This window comes from Doryrhamphus excisus, chromosome 7 (genome assembly GCF_030265055.1).
Source record: "Doryrhamphus excisus isolate RoL2022-K1 chromosome 7, RoL_Dexc_1.0, whole genome shotgun sequence".
In the NCBI taxonomy this organism is placed as follows: Eukaryota; Metazoa; Chordata; class Actinopteri; order Syngnathiformes; family Syngnathidae; genus Doryrhamphus; species Doryrhamphus excisus.
Genome location: NC_080472.1, coordinates 16,944,882 through 16,960,815, shown reverse-complemented (window position 1 = coordinate 16,960,815; position 15,934 = coordinate 16,944,882). Strand labels below are relative to the sequence as shown.

Below are 15,934 nucleotides of genomic sequence, written 5' to 3'. Positions count from 1 at the left end.
CTTGGCTTGGTCTTTGTACAGCAAATTAAGCCTAGAGGTTCTTGTTTTGGATTGGTTGAACTCAGCTCAGTTATTTATCCTGGATATGGATGCGGCCCTCGGGTCAATAGCCACGTATACATGGACCCAAATATTCCAATTGCATTCGGTTTATTTGCTCAAACGGAAACAATTGCCAAACAAATTGCCATCCGAATTAACATATAATCGAATTCCCAGGGGTGGAATATTCCTTTCCCCAATCCGATTGAGGTATCTTGTACCGGCTCAAACGGAAAGTTGTCAGGGTGCGTTCTTCTTCGTCGTGTTTTTCTTCTTCTGTTGTTTATTGGCGGTTGGCAAGCAGCTTTCGGAATCCAAACCCTTCTATACTTTATTCACAAGTCCAGTTTTTCTTTAAAAAGAAAATCTATACGTATCTATATAAAACATGTCCCGAGTTTAATGATAAAATATTAGCGAGATTGAATTTGATCTTTTCCTGTTTAAATTTATCCCGGGTGCGTTCTTTCAGCAGATGCTCAGATATGACGTAACACACAGCTCGATTTTAAAAATGGAGGCAAGCAATCGGCACTGGACTGCTGCGGAAAGTTTGTTTTTGATCCAAACTAAAAAACTGGCAAACCGGAGTTCACTCCAACAAGTGAAAGAAAAGTTGGTATCACATGATGTTGATGTGCCCCATTGACTATTCTGGTTGATTATACCGGCGCATGTGGACAAGAGATTGGAATATTCTTTTCCATGTATACCATTGTTTTCGGAAAAGTCATTTGGAAAGATTCCATTCAGAAAGCGGAAAAACTCCTCATGTAAAAGTGGCTATTGTGTCATCCAAGTTTTGTCTTTTACATATGAAAATAATACACTAAAGAACTGATATTGCATATTCAAAGAGGAGCGCTTTGGGTCATGATTGAAAGAACGCGATCGTGGTTGTAAGCACCGGAGATGAGTTTCCTCTGTCGCATGCCTGGACTCACCCAAAGAGATCGGGTGCGGATCTCAGTCATCAATGAGGGGCTAAGAGTAGAGATCTCCTTCACTTCGAGAGGAGCCAGCTCGGGGAGTATCTAGCTTCCCTGGTGAGGGGTTCTGGGCATGCCCAGCTTCCCCATGAACTGAATCCCGGATAAGGGGAAGAAAATGGATGAATGGACTGACATCATTTAGTAGTTTGGACATCAATTTTCTAAAATGTTATTTAAATTTAAAAGAACTACCTCATGTCATTAATAAAAAAAAAGTGGTATCGTCCAAAGTCGGGCTTTTTTTTGTCCAGCATGATCATAATTGAGGCATAAAAAAAAAACAAGCAAGCGTTAGCAATGGTTTGTAAAAGAAACAATGACATTTATTTTTTTTCTCAGCACTCCCTTAGTCTGTTGTGCCCATAGATCACATATAGAACAGTTAGAATATAAAAATGGCTTTTTAACTTTTACACCCAAAGCAACAACGAAATATCTTTAAAATATGTTTGCTAAAAATACTGACAGGGTATTCTTCACACGTCGTACTGGAGATGTACTGCTTTGCTTCTGCAATGAGTATGTAGTCTTTCTCTTCTTATTTTGCTGCGGCTCTCATAGTCGTCCCGGTTCCTTTTTTTGTTCGTCCTCATGTAGTTCATTTTAGGCACTTACCAGGGCATACCAAACTACCGCCACAAAACAACAACCGACCCAACTCGTTGTACGACACACATTTCTTCCCTTGATAGCCATTTTGTAGCTGAAAGTCATTAAGCTTACACTGTAATCGAACGTGTTCATGTAAAGCCAATTCAAAGTGTTCAGATACAGAGGATTTGCGGTAACATATTAGAATATATAACAATATTTCCATGAAAAAAATCAAGAATCTGGTTTAAATAGAAAAAGAGGGGAAGGGGGGGCGGGGGGTATGTTTCATCAAAAGGCTTTACACCATAGTTCACTGTTATTCGTCTAGTCTACTATATCGCCCTCCCCAATATAGACAGGTGTTATTAGTGTATCTCTAACTCGTCTATGGATGTTCGACAAAGCACAGACGGTATTGCTTGGGACCACACGGACATTTCCACAACTCTGGACAAATTTAACAGTCAGTTACAAGAGAGCCCACCCTCCTCCAGTGTCATCATCATCATCGTCATCACTTTTCTTCCACCATCTGTGTTTCTGCGCTTAAATAATGTCTTGTGGCAGTCAATGCCCCATCTGGTTGATGCGGATGCTTTGATGCTTTGCTGCGTCTTACAGTTCCAAAGCAAACCCCTTCAGTTGGGGTCGAAGCTGGGAGAGCAGAACTGTTCCATCCCAGTCCACATCAATAGCGTCCGAGCTGGGGGGATCAGCGATGTCGCTGAATGTTGTCCACCCCTGCCCTCCCCCCTCCCTCCACCCCCAAAGTCACGTCCAATCATCTCCTTAAAAGGCGTCGTCAGACACGTGTATGACTGTGGCTTTCACTTCCACTCCGCTTGGCAGCGCCCTACCTGAAAACCACAGCCTGGCAAAAAAAGGAGCGTGTCCAGCAGCGGCTTCCGCTGGTGACAGCAAAGCTTTGGAGTCGCATTTCCTTAAATCCCCATTAAGTTGGTGGATCCTCAGAGATGCATAAATAAGCAGACAGCCCACTGAAATCCCAGCCAGGAGCACACCAAAGGCCGTGATTAGCGCCGTGTCCCATTTTTCCGTGTCCTTGGCCGTAAGATCTAATCCCTTGGTGGTGACGCTGACGCATTTGGTGTCGTGTTTGTAGTGGATGCTGCGAACGTCCACGCACACTTTGTACTGAGTAGCGGGGCTGAGTCGGGTGAGGTTGTAGATTTGCACGTCTGAGGGAACCCTGGTGGAAAATGATGCGGCGGGATGGTTAGCGGCGGAGAGCGTGTACCACTTGATGTTGGGAGCCAGAGTTCCCGGGCTGGCCTTCCAGGAAATCAAGATGGAGTTTGTCTCCACTGTGTTGATCTTGACACTTAGAGAGCCATTTGCAGCGTGGGGGAAATATCCATTCACCTCCACTGACACTGACTTCAGATCAGCACCAACTAGGTTGTGAGCCACACACGTGTAGGGACCCGCTTCTTTTTCCGTGATGTCATAAATGTCAAAAGTCCCCTCCGGATGCATGTAGAACTTATCGGACACGGTGTTGGGGAGAACTTTACCCCCGGACGGAGTGATCCAGTAGATGTCCGGCTCCGGTTCAGCAAAAGCTCGGCAATGGAGCGACACCGAGCTCCCGCTGTGCACTTTAATATGCCCGGGCATGCTTTCCGGAGATATGAGCGGCAGACAAATCTCCATCATCTCCCTGAAGTGCACCTGTCGGACATGCTGGCCCTCGTACTCCGGAGGCTCGACACAGTACAACGAGTCAGGCTCCATGAAGCGAATGTTGGTCTTGTTCATGTTCATCCAGCGTACCACGCAGTCGCAGCGGATGGGGTTGCTGTGCATACTAACCTCTCTGAGATTCGGGAGCGATTCCACGGTTATTCTGTGTAGGGCACTGAGAGCATTGCCGTTTAGCATTAGTGTCTCCAGCCGGGGCAACTTGTAGAACGCGTTAGGATGAATATAGGACAGTTTGGGGTTGTTGGTGGCTTCTATTTTGGTCAGCTCAGGCAGATTATTCAGTGCAAAGCTGTCAATGGAAACAAGCTCCGGCATGCTATTAATCCCTAGCTCTTTTAAATGAAGCATGTCCACAAAATCCCCTCGCTGTATCCTTGCTATTGGGTTTTTATTTAGATCCAAAAACTTCAGGTTTTTTGCGTTTCTCAGGGCGGAATGTGGCACCTCGGGGAAGGTGTTGTCATAGAAAGAAATGCTCTCCAAGTTATCCAGGCCGGCCAAAGCTTTGTCGGGGAGCTGAGACAAATTCATTCTGGTGAGAACGAGACTCCGCAGGCTGCTGAGAGGTTTGAAGTTCATCTCGTCGATGGACAGCACCGGGTTCTCCCCGATCATCAGAATCTCCAGATTCGGCATGGGGTCGAACCACTCTCTGCGGATGCTTTGCAGCTTGTTTGAGTTGAGGTGGAGGCGTAGGAGCTTGCCGAGACCCTGGAAAGCCAGTTGGGAAATGGAGGAGATTAGGTTGTGATTGAGATAGAGCTCTTGAAGATTAGCCAGCTCCGCCAGACAGCGGTCAGGCAGCTCTTGTATTCGGTTCTCCTCCATGTGTAGGGACAGCAGCCGAGGCAGAGTCCCTAGATGGATTTCGCTCATGGATGAGACGTTGTTTTGCGATAGATCAATCTCTGTGATGTTGGCCAGGTAATCCAAGGGTCTGTCAATTTTGGCAACATTGTTTGTCTGCAGCAGCAGTACTTGCGTGCCCGCGGGTAGTTTCTCCGGCATGTTAAATAGTCCCAAATCATTACAGTCAACAGTGTGTGCTTCCATGTATACGGAAATGGGAGAAAACCAGGGTCTAATCTCACATATGCAGAGTTTTGGGCAGTCTGGCCTTTTGTCAGTGGCCACAACAAAAGAGGCCACGGCCAAGCTGACAAAGAGACGATCCACAAATGACACGTCCTTCATATTGGTCTCCAGTCGGAAATTGGTCCTCGTAAATTATGTATTCTGGGCTGTTCACGGATGATGAATAATTTGTTGCATCTGCCGAGGCGAATGACTCACCACCTCTGCCACCACCTCCACCATCCACTGCGGCAGGGCTCCCAACTCCCGAGAGTTTCTCCTTGTTTTTTTTTTTTTTCTTGTTGTCTTGCCGTGCAATTGCCCTTGGAGGCAATGACTAATCACTCAAAGTCAGGGTGCGGGGCCAAAGCTGCAGTCAGGTAGACCGGAGGAAGCCGGATGTATGCTAAGCACACTTCTCGGCGTCCATTTAAAAGCTCTCTTCGCCGACTGACGCTCCTAACTGCCGGTGTCCGTAGCCCAGTCCATTCCAACCTACAAACGACAAACGAGACATGAATCAGGGTGGCTATGGTGTCAAGTCTGAAAGAAAGATCTGGACGTATTGACATTTATTATCTGAACTGTGATATATGTTGACATTTATACATACTGGCTTTAACACAGAGCCATACTATTAAAAATGCTTGACCTTCTTCTCTTTCAAAATGACATTTGTTCTTTTATTGGTCAAAACCAAAGCTTTATTAAGATTCCTCAATGGCGCGTACCCTTGAGCTGAAGTGTTAGCTGTATGGCAAGCTGCTAGGGAACACTGGAAGATGTTCGTCACCATAGCAACAAGTCTACAGGCAGCCAGACACACTGCAAACTTCACCCAGGTGCTTGGCTTTTTTTTTATTTTTTATTGCTGTTTGATGACACAAACGGCAACAATGGAAATGATGTGACGTGTAATTTAATTCATTTGGCCGTTAATTGCATTGTAAAATGAATCACGGTGATGATTTTCATTTTTGACATGAGGGAGATGGCACACATTAAACGCACACAAGCCTGAATATATGATTGCTGTTATTCTTATTATCACGTATTGTGGACATATATCTACTGTATATACATTGCCTGTGCGGCTTTAGTCCCGACAACGACATTTTTAATGCCTCTTAATGAAGAGACTTCTTTTGATGGTGCTGATGATATTTTTGGTGAGAGTGGCGAAGAGAAAAAAAAGGATGAAGTGTGACGACAGCTGCAAAGCGAGAACAAGAAAAGAGAAATGGTTTCATTTCATCACGGTCGGCGTTTCCACCTCAGTGGCCACAAGGGAGAGGCCGGGGGAATAAAATACAATGGAAAAATATAAATAAATAGTCAGCGAACGCCGCAGAAAACGTGGCCGTTTGCTCTGCTGGAAAAGCCAAGCCAAGAGGTTCATTTCTCAACCTTTGCTCCAGCCTTGAGTGGAGACTGGGTGTGTGAGATGGGAACGCGGGGCAGGTGGAAGGGCTTGGAGTGTTTTTCTAACGCAAACTGGCACTTTAATAAGCTGCAACACCCAGAGTGTTCTGATAAAACAGACTTTGCTTCGCTTCCAATGCACTTGCGCTTCACTGTGGATCACTCCGGCTACTGGGAGCGACGCCCTGCTTTCAGAAAGCCAATCATTAGCCTTTTTTTTTTTTGTTTAACACTATAGTGCCAGCATTGATTAAATGTAGGACGGGATTAGGGGGGCTTAACTGAACAATTTACAAGATGGTGTGGCTCGCAAACACAATTCCTTGGCAATAAATGTATCTGGTCATTGACTAAATGCTTGTATCTGATAGCTAATATCAGAATGCGTGTTACTCCTAAATGTACCACAGGGAACAGACAACAAATGTGCTTTAAATTAGTGTTCCCATCCTTTTTGAGCATCGTTTCTGCCAAACCTCTGTGGGACTGGTAAATAAAAAGAAAGCATGATACGATTTTTAAAACAAACAAGCAAAATGTCAAAGAAAAACACAGAACAAAAGACACAAATCGAATACTGACTCATCATCGGCGCTAAAGAATAAGACGATAGTGTGGTTTGATGTGCGTGAGTGGAAGAAGCAGATTTACTGTCCGAGTTTTGGTTAGTGGTCAGCAGTAACCCCTTCGCCGCAGTAAAAAAAAAACTAATTTCCCACAAAGCACTGCACACTGCAGAGTTGGAATGTGGATCCGAGCCAAAGAAGAGCAGCCTGTCATCCAATCGGCGATGTGTTGATCTCTGCAACCCCCGAGACAGTGGAGAGGAGCGCAGCAAAGCCAATGTTGCCTTTTAAAGCAAGAAAAGTGTTTGGCGTTCACACTGGCTTTTGGCTGCCGTTGGACAAATGTGCTAATATTGTTGGGGCAAATATAATTACGAGATCGATGCTTGCAATCTGCGCCAGGTACGCCTGAGAATTGCATAATCAACAGCTGGCAATGTACGGCCAAATGACTTGAAAGTGTACTAACGCATAGATATTTGCTCAGGGAAGGCTTAGCGGTCGGGGTACGGTGCTCACTCATGGAGGTAAGGTGAGTTCCCAGGTAACTGGCCATAGTCATACGTTCACTCCATAAACTAATACAGTGCAGCCCAGCATTTGGCTAGCAGACGTCATGGCTTGCAATAGTGCCGATAAGAAGCAGAGCTTGCAAACGATCTTTCATTATTTTGTTGCTCCTGTATTGGAGCAATTGGCCTTTCAAATGAAATACGGACCAATAAGCAGTGTTTAAGACTGTAGATACAATCGTGGAATTTGTTGTTTAATGAGTTATAGTGTATACAAGATATCTTAAATGTCAAAATACAAAAATAAAGTGAAACCTCAGTTAGCGTCCGCCCCGGTTTGCATGTTTTTTGGTTACCATTGAAAAATGAAGCAGCTGCCGAGTGGTTAGCAAGCAGGCCACACAGCTTGGAGACCCGAGTTAGATTCCATCCTCGGCCATCTCTGTGTGGAGTTTGCATGTTCTCCCCGTGTTCTCTCCGGTTTCCTCCTGCATTCCAAAAACATGCTAGGCTAATTGGCGACTCCAAATTGTCCATAGGTATGAATGTGAGTGTGAATGGTTGTTTGTCTATATGTGCCTTGTGATTGGCTGGCGACTAGTCCAGGGTGTACCCCGCCTCTCAGCCGAAGACAGCTAGGATAGGCTCCAGCACCCCCCGCGACCCTCGTAAGGAGAAGTGGTAGAAAATGAATGAATGATTAATTAAACAGGCCGAGTGGGTAACGCGCAGGCCACACAGCTAGGAGACCCGAGTTCAACTCCACCCTCGGCCATCTCTATGGAGTTTGCACGTTTTCTCCGGGTACTCCGGTTTCCTCCCACATTCCAAAAAACATGCTAGGTTAATTAGCGACTCCAAATTGTCCATAGGTATGAATGTGAGTGTGAATGGTTGTTTGTCTATATGTGCCCTGTGATTGGCTGGCCACCAGTCCAGGGTGTACCCGCCTCTTGTCTGAAGACAGCTGGGATAGGCTCCAGCACCCCGCAAATGAAGTTATAGTGTACCCTCAGTTAGTGTCCGCCCCGGTTTGCATGTTTTTTGGTTACTGTTGAAAATTGAAGCCACAGTTTTGTCTCTGTTTGCGTGCATTCTGCTATTAGCGTACAATATAGCGCGCCTCTTGTCATGTTGTTACACTGTCCGAATATTTTCATGTATTTGTCATCACAAACCATCCTTCCTTGTTAACAACCAATTAGCTATTACTATGACTGTTATTGATGCTCCTAAATGTTAACACAAACTATTTAGTGCCAGGTAATGATTGTGTTTTTAAAAACAATTCCAAATGCATGTAAATGACAAATGAAAGAAATAAATAAATGTAAATTGAAGGTTACCTTTGCCCTCACTGAAGTCATGACTGTTTCCAAAGACACGATGTGGCAGCAAGATCAACCACCACCTTTCTGTTATCCCATGAGTTATTTCTTCAATTCAGCAGTACCTTGTAACTTTCTTCGGATTTCTTTGGAGTTACTGAGGTGAGAAACACTACTGAATACAAGAAATAACAGGAATATGTTGGTGGTTGTTGATCTTGCTGCCAAATCATGTCTTTGGGAACAGTCACGTTAAGAATCATGTCTTCAGTGACGATAAAAGTAGCCTTTAATTCATCTTTTTCATTCATCATCGATATACATTGATATGAATTTCTGCATATACAACTATAAAAATGAGTTTTGTCTCATTGAATTTAGATTATTTCTTAAGGGAAAAGCATGGATTTAATGGCTAATGTGCCTTTCCATTAGAGTATAGACCTTCTGGAAGGAATTCATGACACTAACCAAGGTTCCACTGTGTAGCCTTATTTAGTCAATAGATTGGACTAACGCGAATGACTCCTTCACAAGGGATACACATTTCCAAAATTTAAAACAGGTCTCCTTGTTATATGCATGCACAATAGTGCAATACTGCAATATTTAACAATAGACAAGAATTGGTAGGCTGACTATTAATGCTGCACTTCAGCAAATAACTCTTCAAACTGTTACTGTTGCACTTTCACAATCGGAACCATTATTTATTATAAAGACATGGACAAAATATATATTTCTTCAGTTTCTTGTTCATTTTAATTCCTGGTACAACTAGTACAACTGGTACATTTATTTGGAATAATATGATTACAACAAATTTTTTTTTTTTTTGGGCAGTGCAATGTTATAGCTAGTGTTAGGAACGGTGCTAGCCAGTGTGTGGACCCCGATGCAGACAAGACATGATCTGAAAGTAACCAAAATATTTAATAATACAAAAGGTGTCCTCACCAGGAGGTAAAAAGTGAACAACAAAATACAAGGTCAGAGTCCAAAAGGCAACGAACAAAACAAACTGCCAGCAAAAGCCAGACAGAAAATACAAAAAGCACGAGCAAAAAAAAAAAAAAACATGAAACACAGAAACCAAGACGCTATAGGAGTAACCAAAGCGGGATAAAATTACTCACTTTGCACATGGTTAAAAGCCAGAAAGAGTTGTCCAGAACGAGGACAGGTTATGCTTGAGATACAATCTGGCAACTGCTGAGTCCTGCCGCCATGTTGAAAAGTGCCAGGTGAATAATTGGCAGCATCGATTTACTCTAATAAAGTATCAATATCAATTCATAAATGACCAAAGAGCATGTGTTAATTTCTTTGAAGTAACTTGCCATGTACTGTACCAGCTATTGGACAGCTGATCCATTCATGCCACATGACTACTGACCACAGGGGTTGTTAGATTTTCTTAGTTGATTCATCTGAAGCCTGTTATTGGTGGTTAGCACGCAGGCCTCACAGCTAGGGAGACCCGCATTCAATTCCAATTGGCGACTCCAAATTGTCCATAAGTATGAATGTGAGTGTGAATGGTTGTTTGTCTATATGTGCCCTGTGATTGGCTGGCGACCAGTCTGGGGTGTACCCCGCCTCTCGCCCGAAGACAGCTGGGATAGGCTCCAGCACCCCCCGCGACCCTCGTGAGGAAAAGCGGTAGAAAATGAATGAATGAATTTTTAAAGATGACCGTAACCATAGCAACTAATATGTTATGACAAATCTGCATTGAAGTTGTTAAATGGCCAGTATTTGGCCTGTGTTTTATTGGCCCCCCTAAAGACCTGCCCATCACCACCCCTAGTGGCGGCCATTTTTAAAAATGTTTTATTTGGGAACCTTGTGCAATTTGTAGCTCATTTCCAGTCACGTTTGCCCTGCTGCCTAATAATGATATACCGGAATTTGGATGAGTTTTCCACACAGTTCACGCGCTGTCAAGGTGAAAAGCTTTTTCATTCAGTTCTTGGCAGCGCCTCACGCTTACTTTCCCACTGGGTCCACCTCCATTACGCTCACATGCTCTTCCGGACAGTAATGGTACAAATACACTTTGATTGGAGACCAGTGAGATATGACCACTTTAAATTAACGAGTGTGCACACCAAGGGGCCCAAAGAGTCGGTCAGTGCTAATTCAAGCTCGGCCGCCTGACTCAAGTCGGCCATGTTGCCCCGACGGCCCAGGCAGAACTGTTTGTTTTATGCTGTTTATTGAGAAGAGGTATAAATCTTCCCTCTGGCTTCATGGAGCTTGGATGGGATTTAGTGGAGCAAGGACATAAAGATGATTGCTTTGCCGCAGGTTGGGTATTCATCAGTGCCCCGTGTGGTTACAGGGTGACCTAGAGTTCCTGTAAAAAATAAAATTACTTCTTATACAAAAGTACGCTATAGGTGTGGGCGACGGCGCGCGTTTGAGGGGAATTTGTCAGCAGTGGAAAAGGTTTTGGTGGTGAGCATATTGGCCCAGGGGGAGGTGATTACAAGGGCTGGACGGTTTAAGCGGTGTGTAACAAGGCGCTGTTGCATCTGCTGAGTGGTTTTAAAACTGGGTGGAAGACATAAAGGTCAGATGTATGTGGAAAATGGGGCACGGTCAAATTGCCTCCTTTTAAACAGAGGAGTCACGGTTTCCTAGAACGTCTTAGAAGCTCTTGCGTTTCCTTGTTCGGAAGTTTGCACAGCCATTAGAATCGTTTTTATCACTGCTCTTCAAGGCCCTTTTGTGACCCTGCCTTCTTATGTTCCCTATTAGTGCCCATTCAAGCAGTAAGGGCACTGTCAATAGCTAAGACAGAAATAGACATTTTGTCCATCCTCCTTGTCTTGTCGCTTTACAAAGCGGCATAGAAAATGGACGGATGTAGAACTTGACTTGTGGGCTGCATCGAGTTAGCAAAATTGGCCGGCGGAGTAGACAATGTATTTGCTACACACACACTATTTTAAGACCAACAGTCCATCTGGAATTCATTCATTTTCTACTGCTTATCCTCACGAGAGAGGCGGGGTACACCCTGGACTGGTCGCCAGCCAATCACAGGGCACATATAGACAAACAACCATTCACACTCACATTCATACCTATGGACAATTTGGAGTCGCCAATTAACTTAGCATGTTTTTGGAATGTGGGAGGAAATGGGAGAAAACCCACGCATGCACAGGGAGAAAGTGCAAACTCCACACAGAGATGGCCGAGGGTGGAATTGAACTCAGGTCTCCAGGCTGTGAGGCCTGCGCGCTCACCACTTTTATCTGTAAAAGTGTCATAGTATCTTAAACATCAGACTACATCAAATAATGAAATAAACAAGCATACCATCATAAAACTTGGGAGGCCAGATTCAAACTCTTGGTTTGCCCCCCCCGCCCAGGTCGTATTTTGGCACCCCTGATGTAGAAGGTGGTGGTGAAATTAATGTCTCTTTGACCGCAGACCAGCTTCTTGGAAAGTACGGCAAATGTAACCCACCTGAGTTTTGCAACATTTTCAAGCGCATGTCGAGGTAGACAAATCTGCACGTAAAGGAGACTTTCGGTTAAGTAAATACCAAATACGGATTTATAAGTTTTATTAACCTCAATGCCCGATCTTTTTTTTTTTTTTTGCGTGAGTGGCACAAAAAGGTGAATATGTAACTGCACGGTAAAAGACAAAAGACACTCTTAAAATTTGTCAACCCCATCAAAATGGCCGATTCTGAAGGGGTTGTCTTCGAAAAAAGGGTGATGGAATGAGTTTATTGCAGCTTAAGGGTACACATGAAACACTACTAGGGACTATACCTCTCAAACGGTTGTTTTTTTGCACATACCAAGCTGCTCTCAAGTGCATTTACTGTAAATAGACGCCACATTGTGTAGCGGGAGGCGTGGATGAAGAGGTAGAAGAGGTCATCTCGTGATTGCTAGTAAGATGTCCCCAAGATGTGCCCTTGAAGAAAACACTTATGCTTAAAACGCAGCAGTGTATATATGGGACATTACGTGACAGCCTCCGCCATCGCTGTGAATGTATGAATATGAATTTGCTGTAAAGTGCTTTCCGTCATCGGTAATCTTGTTATGAATGCGGTCCATTTTAATTTCAGCCAGACACTTTTCTGATGTGTCAGAAATGTTTGCATATATATGCATAGTGATGTTTTTATTCAATTCCATTCAAATGTTGTGATAATACGGTGAATTGTGGCGCGGTTCGAGTACTCATGTTCCCGCAGTGCGCCCTGATGGATGTTGGGAGTGCACATGTAGCGGCATGTAACACTGGCTTGACACCACCAAGCCACTTCCAATACTGTGGTTAAGCCCCTCAGTGGGTGGGTACCACTGCAAGGCTTTACTGTCACTCCCTCTGCCCTTCACCTCATTGATTTACTATTATACTTTCTCCAAGGTAAGGAGGAAGTCCATTAAAGGAAACCTTCTATGCAGCATGTATGCATAATGAAGCAAACCGTATACAATGTGTGTGTGTGTATACCAGCTGGAACCCCCACACACACACACACTTCCCCCACCCTCCTTCCTCCTCCTTACATCTGCACTTGCATTGCCATGAATCATTGGCAACTTGGTCGTTAATGTAAAATCAATGCTCCAAATTAACCACAGGACCCCTTTCTTTGGTTTTTCCAGCCCTTTTCCTGGACACGACTTGCCCTTGGGCTCAATGTGGGTGAGCACACATGCAACGCGATCGACCGCCCGACGCACCATCCTGCATTAATGACTGTGCACACAGACGGGGAACATTGAAGATGCATGAATTTGCAGACCTGAAATAGCTGACGGTGTCCTCGCTGGCCTGTGGAAAAACAAACGGTGAAAGAGCACCACTAGGTCCCCTTCTTAATTCACACGCTGCTGCATCTATTAGAATAAAACCGCACACCTGATAAGGTCAAAGGCATAGCGAACATTCCGACAATCATTTCTATGGCAGCATAAGCGCACTCGGTCTTGACAAAAAAATCTGCATAATTTCCCATGTGTTGCTGCCGGCCAGAATGAAAGGAGGTGGGTGGCGGGGGGAGGATGAGGCGCCACTGGCATATCCCTCAAAGTCAGAGCCAAATTGAATCTGCAGGTGCAAATGTGGCATGTGTGCTGCCTCAAAGATGCGCCGCCATCTATATTTGTATGAATAATATATGGAGCGGTCAAGGGGGCATGAGCCCGGAGGCGGGGAGTTCAGAATCAATCGTTACACGCCACTGAAATGCATTTATTGCAGTCTTCACCTGCTCCGTGTGGCATTTTTCACTCCTAGCTTTGTACATAGCGTGTGTGCACAGTTTTGCATCCTTTTCCGAAAACGGTGCGTGTATTCGGAGTCTGATTTTCAAACTGAACTAAATCGGATATACGTGCCGAACTGTGATTATGCCGTTACCGTTACATACGCAGGAATATGCCGCCTACACGGTGATATGCGAAAGACATCTCATCATTCATTCATCGAGCTTTGCAGGAGGGCGCCGAGGGGCTATACGTAGCCGTCTGAATGCAGAACAGATGGACCACGCAGCAGGCCCTTTAGATGTCATCCTCCTCGTCTTATCGTGTCTGAATCTGCAATATGTTCCTATCATGTTCCACTGTGATATACGTCCACACTCATTACGGTTTATCGGCTTCACTTTGTGCAGGAAATGAGTGTGTTATCGATGAACACGAGATTGCTTCAGCGCTGTTGGATGCAAAAGTTCAAATGTCATTGTGACCTTTTGATATGCACTCACAAAAGACATTCTTTGTTTCCTTCTTTTTTGGTTGGAAAAGGGTTTTTATTCCATCTGTCAGCTATATATAGGCTATTATTCCATTTCAATGTGTATTTCAATGGAACAAGATGTTATCACAGAGCCCCCGTATCCATATTGGGAATATCTTTACATGCATTTTGCCATCCTGCGGCATCTCGTTACCACGTCCGGAGATTAGTTTTTGTTTGGCAAGCACCCGCCTTCGCCCACACCTTGCAGGGACCTGCTGCCCTCTACCTACAGATGAATTCATAATACAGAACACCCACACTTTGTCGATCCCCAAGCCTCCACAAGGCCACTGCAATATCTTTTCACACACACACACACACACAATAGAGATCAATAGGCAATTCCCTGGGCCACTCACGTTAAGCATATGACTTGTTGTGGACGTGTAATATCGATTTGTTTTGAGCAAATGTGCCCAAAATAATGAAGGCGGCTATTAGTGCTATACCTCATAGTCATAAACTCCTTGTAGAACTTTACCTTGCACTGCCCTAGAGGGTCATTTTGTGTGTTTTTTTCTTCTTCTCAGCACCAAATATGTTGGCTTGGTTCATTCCTGGCCCCAAATGTGTTCTATTCATCCTGAGCTCCATGAAGGACTTACATTATGGATTAAGAGATGGGCCTCTAAATAACATCCTATTGGTTTGGAGATGAGTGAGCATAGCTCTCTCTCTATCTCGCCCCACATGCCTGGTGTGTGGGTGTGCACCAACATGCAAGTGATGATGCTGAGGGAGGCTCCAAGATGCCTCACGGTGGCTGCTTTAATTACGCCTTCATGGGCAACTAAGACAAATCTGTTCAGCTTTGCATGGGAAAGGGGAGGAAACACCAAACAAAAGGCTGAGAAAATGGCAACAGGAAGCAGAGAGAAGAGGGAAGGAGGAAGAGGTGGTGGTGGTGGAGGAGGAGGGGGGGCTGACCACCATTCTGTGGATTTCTTGGAGACGTGTCTGGAGTGCGCACAGCCAGGGACGTGCAGCTAAGTGCGCGTCGCCTCACTTCCACACTTTGCGCCAATCCAACATGCCATGTGAACATGTGAGCGTCATACAACGAAATACATGCAGAAGAAAAAAAACAATAGTCATCCTCTTCTTCTCTGCTATTATTTTTAATCATATTTGCAGATATGTTAACCTAATTCATGACTAAAGGTAAAAATGGCTGAAGGTGCTGAGAAAACATGGTTCATCCATGTCATGCAGCCTTTTTTTTTTAAGTCAACTTGCGCGGAGCGTTGCGCAGTTCAGCCCTTCAACAACACAAGGCGCACCGACGTGCACTATTCTGCTTGATATGCGTATCAACTTACCACATTTAACATTGCAGCCCTCGAAGCAGCGACTAATATTCCCTGTCAAGTGCGCCGCTCTAGTCAGTGAACAACGTGCCGTCCTTCTTAGTCAGATCTCCTTTTCGCCACCAAACGTGAGGAAAAGATATGAAAAAAGTCCACATTCACTCAGAGATTCACGCGTGTCCTTCCCTGACGGAGGTAGCATCCCTCTCGCCCCGTCGACAGTGTCAGGATGACCGCGTCGACGCGCCGCCCGCCGCCTCCTCACCAGTCATTAATATTACCAAAAGCCCCGCCTTTGTAAATGTCAGCCAATGACATCGCAGAAGATGGCTGCATCCTTTCTGTTATTGGGTGCAAGGAGCTGTCAGTCATGTGCATAGAAACTAGCTCTCTGTTAGCTGCAAAAAGTCTTCCGAGAATGTTTAGTGGCTTGAATTTAGGATAAAGAAGATTAAGCGTGCTTAATTGTACGCAAATGAGGCAAGTAAAATATCACACTCAAGTCAAATTTGCTACTATGCTGACAGTTTGATGAAAGTACAAACTTTTCAAGGGCCACATAAGGTAAAATCAAAGGATAGG

The 15,934-nt window shown here is 44.7% G+C and overlaps 1 protein-coding gene across 1 annotated transcript; it reads right to left on the bottom strand.

Moving 5' to 3' along the window:
• Positions 1 to 1,332: 1,332 nt before the first annotated feature.
• LOC131132443 (leucine-rich repeat neuronal protein 3) lies at positions 1,333 to 15,617 on the bottom strand. Its single transcript, XM_058078060.1, has 2 exons — positions 15,365 to 15,617; positions 1,333 to 4,922 (listed from the first exon to the last, which is right to left on the bottom strand). Exon 2 carries the CDS (start codon positions 4,545 to 4,547, stop codon positions 2,418 to 2,420), a length of 2,130 nt encoding a protein of 709 aa, XP_057934043.1. The 5' UTR covers positions 4,548 to 4,922; positions 15,365 to 15,617; the 3' UTR covers positions 1,333 to 2,417.
• Between the last annotated feature and the right edge of the window lie 317 nt (positions 15,618 to 15,934).

What these genes read in the sequence shown, in the direction of transcription:
- LOC131132443 (XM_058078060.1), bottom strand. Translation starts at nt 4,547, where the DNA reads ATGAAGGACGTGTCATTTGTGGATCGTCTCTTTGTCAGCTTGGCCGTG.